Source organism: Carex rostrata, chromosome 2 (assembly GCF_964058835.1).
Source record: "Carex rostrata chromosome 2, lpCarRost1.2, whole genome shotgun sequence".
NCBI classification, from domain to species: Eukaryota; Viridiplantae; Streptophyta; class Magnoliopsida; order Poales; family Cyperaceae; genus Carex; species Carex rostrata.
The window spans coordinates 14,845,831-14,850,179 of NC_135919.1; the positions used below are offsets into that span (position 1 = coordinate 14,845,831).

The following is a 4,349-nucleotide window of genomic DNA, read 5'->3' on the forward strand; positions in this document are numbered from 1 at the left end:
CGAATTTAAATTATTGAATCCAATTAACTTTGTCAAGAACATGTGCTTAGAGCTGTAGCAGCCTGCATTTTCTCTCCTTTTGGGAAGCAAAGGAGGGTTATAGTGTGTTATTTTAATTAGAAAAAATGTAAACGGTAAAAAGGAGGTTCCGTGTAGAAGTAGAACAGGTCAGTAGTGTTGGTGTGGGCTGGAATTTTCAATTACCACCATATGGATGCAGGAGTTATTAAATACAGGTTTATAAAAAGGAGTAAACAATGTTTCGTCCAATGAAAACCGGTACTACGTGGTACCACTTTTTAAATAAAAAAAAAACGTCAATGCCTAATAGTATTTTACTTGATTATGCAATTAAATTTGTAAGTTTCTAAACCTAAATTCCTAGATGGATTAAAAAAAAAAAAAAATCCTCAAAGAACACAGTATCAAGGCCCCAAAATTTTTCAAGGATAACATAAAGCCCACCCCCCATCCATGCACCAATTGGTTTTTTGTCCGGTATAGCTCACGGCTGGTTCTTAGGCCTTAGCAACCAGGAGATGATTCTCGGGAGAAATGCTGGGAGGGACATAACTGACAAGCTGAGCATCGAATCCATTTTCTTTCAGCCAATGAAGCCGGCCAGTATCTACTATTTCTTTGCACATGAAGCCAAATGCAGCTCTTTCTGTTGCGGGTATATTCCGAATTATGTTCTCTATCCCTCCTTGGTCAAAATCAACTTCATTCTTCTTGCTGGAAAAAATACGGTACAAGTGCATAAGCGCAAGCGCAAGAAATTAACAGTAGCAAAATTGGATGGGTTACTTAGTGATCTAAGAAAATGACAAGAACTTAGCTGCGAACTTATCTATTGAAGTATGATAACAGTAATTTATAAACTCATTTGTTTATACGTATTTAACATATTACGATTTACTTACGAAATTTCCGGGGGTTTAATTCCATCTTGCATACTAGGATTATCCGAACTGTGATCGCCATCAACAGCCCAGCTGCTGAACCATGTCATGGCATGGAATTCCTCCTTGTTGATCCCTATATCTGAAAGAAACCTTTTATCTGAAACAAAAAAATAAATAAAAGGAAATTGTATAAACAGTACATATAAAGTTAAAAAAAAGAAAAAAAGACAAACTAAAATATAAGCTGGTCAAGAGAATATGACGAGTTTACTCTTATAATGCTTCCATTGGCAGAGATGGTGGCAACAAGTGGCTATAGCAATGCCTTTAATTTTAATTTCTCCTTCCTTTCTATCACGGATGCAACAATTTATGGTAAGATCTGCAAGAAACCAATAAAACAAAAACTTTATGTGCTAGACAACTGACATGCATAATGAACTTTGGTGAATCAGTACTGCACCAGTTCTCCCAGTTTAACCAGATAGACATGCCTTTACAAGGATTGAATGCAGCGATCAAGAGCCCAATTTAAAATCTTCTTAAAAGAAGTTACCTGTTGCAGGCCCACAAAGATGCTTCCCTGTGGCAAGATAAGGGATGCCCTTCAAAGAATCCACCCCGCACAAGTTCAAATCCTCAACTGATAGCAAAGACACTCTTAGTCCTTAAAACAGATGGTATAATAATGGAATCTGAGACTTCAACCTCTAAAAGCAAGGGAAAGACCTTACTATCAATTCGAAGACGTTCTAGGGCTAGGGTTTCATTCTGTCGCAAGCTCCTATCCGCCTAATACATAGAAACACTAAAGCATAACAGATATAAATAGAATTATAACAGTACTGTTAACAAAAGTTGGTCAAATCGTAGATATGGTCATTCAAACATCATTTTTTGTAAAATTAAGGAGTAAAATAGATAGTTGTCCTCAGTAGCATTCAACCTTCTGCATTTAAATCTCAGTTTTGAAGCGAATTTGGTCCCTACAACAGTTATCGAACCCCAACACAAGTTAACATTGAAGGGACAAAAAAATCTACTGATACAAACGTTACATTTTCCAACTGAAATGTTTCTCAGGCCAACCATTCATTCCAGATCAGTCTACAGCAGTGACTAAGATTCTGTCAGTGGGGAAATAGTACGGGTACCAACATTTATAAATGAAATGGTAACTTTGAACTAGAGGGACCAAAAAAGAAGGAAATGAATGCTATTTGGGAGGTAATCTGTAATCTCCGTAATTTATACCTTCAGCTTGTATGACCTTCTTTCTACAAGAAAAACTTTTCTGACACCATAACAATCGGCAAGCATCTGAGTCAAGTAACCTCTCCCAGCTCCGAATTCAACCACCGCCAAATCATCTATCCCGACCTCTGGTTTACTATCGACAGTTTTTGCTGCTGCCTCATTGGTTTTGTTCTGTAAGATGCCGAAAGATTCCATGTTACCCAGAATCGAGGCCTGCTGTACTACATGTTTCTCCTGATACGGTAAACTTCTGTTTAAAAATAAGAGATATCAAGTGAAAATTTTGTTTCAATGACCAACAAGGTTTGACCATGTGGCTCCTGGCCATACAAGCCAACAGATTTATCAACTTGAATCAGATTCTGGGGTGCAGTGCTTGATTCAATGATAACCAGCTTATAGGAACTTTAATCTGTTAAACTAAGTAGTTATGGGAATTGTGCAAAATGATTCAACCAATGGACACCAACCCATTTGTGCCTATCCTAAGCCCATTAGCTAGAATAATCTTTCAGGGGTTTGGAGTCTAGGATCAACAACATAGTCTTTGCTGAACTATGGGACTAAGAAACAGAAGAGCTTCAAGGATTAGTAGTTGATTACTGAAGTTTAGAAAAAGGATTCTCTTTCTATAGAAGGATATCATACTTATCCGATTGTCCTTTAAGCCACTTCTCACAAGATTCTGGCACCAGGTAAGAGTCTCTCAAATCTTGCACCACAGAAGAATGAACTGATTTGATCTTGTGAATCAAACCCCAAAACTCAGAAGTATTAAGCTTGCGGATCAAGCCCCTTTTCTCGGCTGAGCTCACCAATGGCTCATCAGAGTTGCCAGAATTGATGGATTTGATATAGTAAGGCTGTGCCTCTAATGCATCAGCTTGTTTCTTGAAAGGGCACCTTTTAATGTGCAATTCCAGACTATCTTGAAGCACAGTGCTGGACCAAAGGAAAATGTATGATTATTTTCAAATTTTATTATTTTAAACATGTGCAACAGTAGACTGTTCTAGGTTAACTATTGGTTGAGAGTTATTAACAGTACTGTAAAATTAGAGATATAATTCTAACCAAGAATAACGAAAGCAATTTAGAGCTACTGATATAAATCTCTCCTGATCTTATTGCATAATACAGTCTGTCTCACTTTCAATTTTTTATATAAAATAAAAAGGCAATTATTCATGAAATATTATAACAAAGTGTCGTGAACCTTACCGAGTAGGCCATGACAATTTGGAATTTTGATGTATATTTGGATATAAGAGAGAGCGTAGAGAAAAGAGGAAAGGGTAAAGAAAGGATAGGGGTGTAAAGAGTTCAAGACAACTCATTTCATTCATCTTGTTAATTACAAACATTACAAGAACATTTATAGTTAATTTCTCTCACTTGTCACTCTAATTATCCGAAACACCAGCCATTATCTGTGCACTATTTATCTCCATTTATTCTAGTTACTACTATACCCCTAAGAAATTATACAAAGATCGTAGGTTTAGGTTTAGAGGTTCTAACTGCGATGGGTCGATTGGGCAAGGCACGCGACTAGGAGCCGAAGACGGGTTATGGTTTCCACAGTAACTGCCAGAAAAAAAAAATAATAATTAGAAAATTTGGACTGTACATGTCTGAGAGAGAGACAGTGACAAGACAAAGAGAGGGAGAGGGGAGGGCAGTACAGAGAGGAAGGGAGAGGCGCGTTCGCGCAGTGGCGGCGCTTGTTTGGAAGCCAGAAGTGGCATTTTATCTTCGTGGCCTCGAGCTCGCCGGACATTTCTCTTTCTTTTACGCGAAATTCGCCCGCCTCCAGGTTAAGGAATTCAGATACCAGTGCATTACCGGACCGTGCAGAATGAGATCTTCGTTCATTTTAATCAGACACGAATCACGGAGCAAATGCTCCCAGTTGACTTTGGCTCGGTTGGAACTTGGAAGTACTTCGGCCGTGGCATTTTGTCAAAAAATATAATTCAAGAATTAACGTGATATTGGTTAAATCTCAAATTTTAGCAGAAACGCAAATATAATTAGTGAATTTATCAAAAATGACATACGTATTATGTTTGAGCATCAAATAAATAGTGATCCTCGTGTACCACGGAAATGCTCCATGTTAAGAACTATGAATATCATATATGCTTTATCGAAACATTTTTTACATATTTTTGTTTTCCTTTCAAA

At 37.5% G+C, this 4,349-nt stretch overlaps 1 protein-coding gene across 2 annotated transcripts; it reads right to left on the reverse strand.

Annotated features, from left to right (window-relative positions):
* Positions 1 to 321: 321 nt before the first annotated feature.
* LOC144544629 (methyltransferase) lies at positions 322 to 4,017 on the reverse strand. 2 transcript variants are annotated; one of them, XM_078293174.1, is made up of 9 exons: positions 3,848 to 4,017; positions 3,684 to 3,749; positions 2,811 to 3,104; positions 2,160 to 2,412; positions 1,640 to 1,697; positions 1,462 to 1,548; positions 1,177 to 1,287; positions 924 to 1,062; positions 322 to 735 (listed from the first exon to the last, which is right to left on the reverse strand). In XM_078293174.1, exons 1-9 carry the CDS (start codon positions 3,940 to 3,942, stop codon positions 519 to 521), a joined length of 1,320 nt encoding a protein of 439 aa, XP_078149300.1. In that variant the 5' UTR covers positions 3,943 to 4,017; the 3' UTR covers positions 322 to 518. The 2 variants fall into 2 exon arrangements, with proteins under 2 accessions (XP_078149300.1, XP_078149308.1); XM_078293182.1 differs by lacking the exon at positions 3,684 to 3,749 and having other exon boundaries at positions 3,848 to 4,006.
* Between the last annotated feature and the right edge of the window lie 332 nt (positions 4,018 to 4,349).

Coding starts and splice junctions, on each gene's coding strand:
- LOC144544629 (XM_078293174.1), bottom strand. CDS start 3,942: ATGTCCGGCGAGCTCGAGGCCACGAAGATAAAATGCCACTTCTGGCTT. Junction 3,750..3,847: donor GCGCCTCTCCCTTCCTCTCT/GTACTGCCCTCC, acceptor TTTTTCTGGCAG/TTACTGTGGAAACCATAACC. Junction 1,698..2,159: donor GAAGGTCATACAAGCTGAAG/GTATAAATTACG, acceptor TCTATGTATTAG/GCGGATAGGAGCTTGCGACA.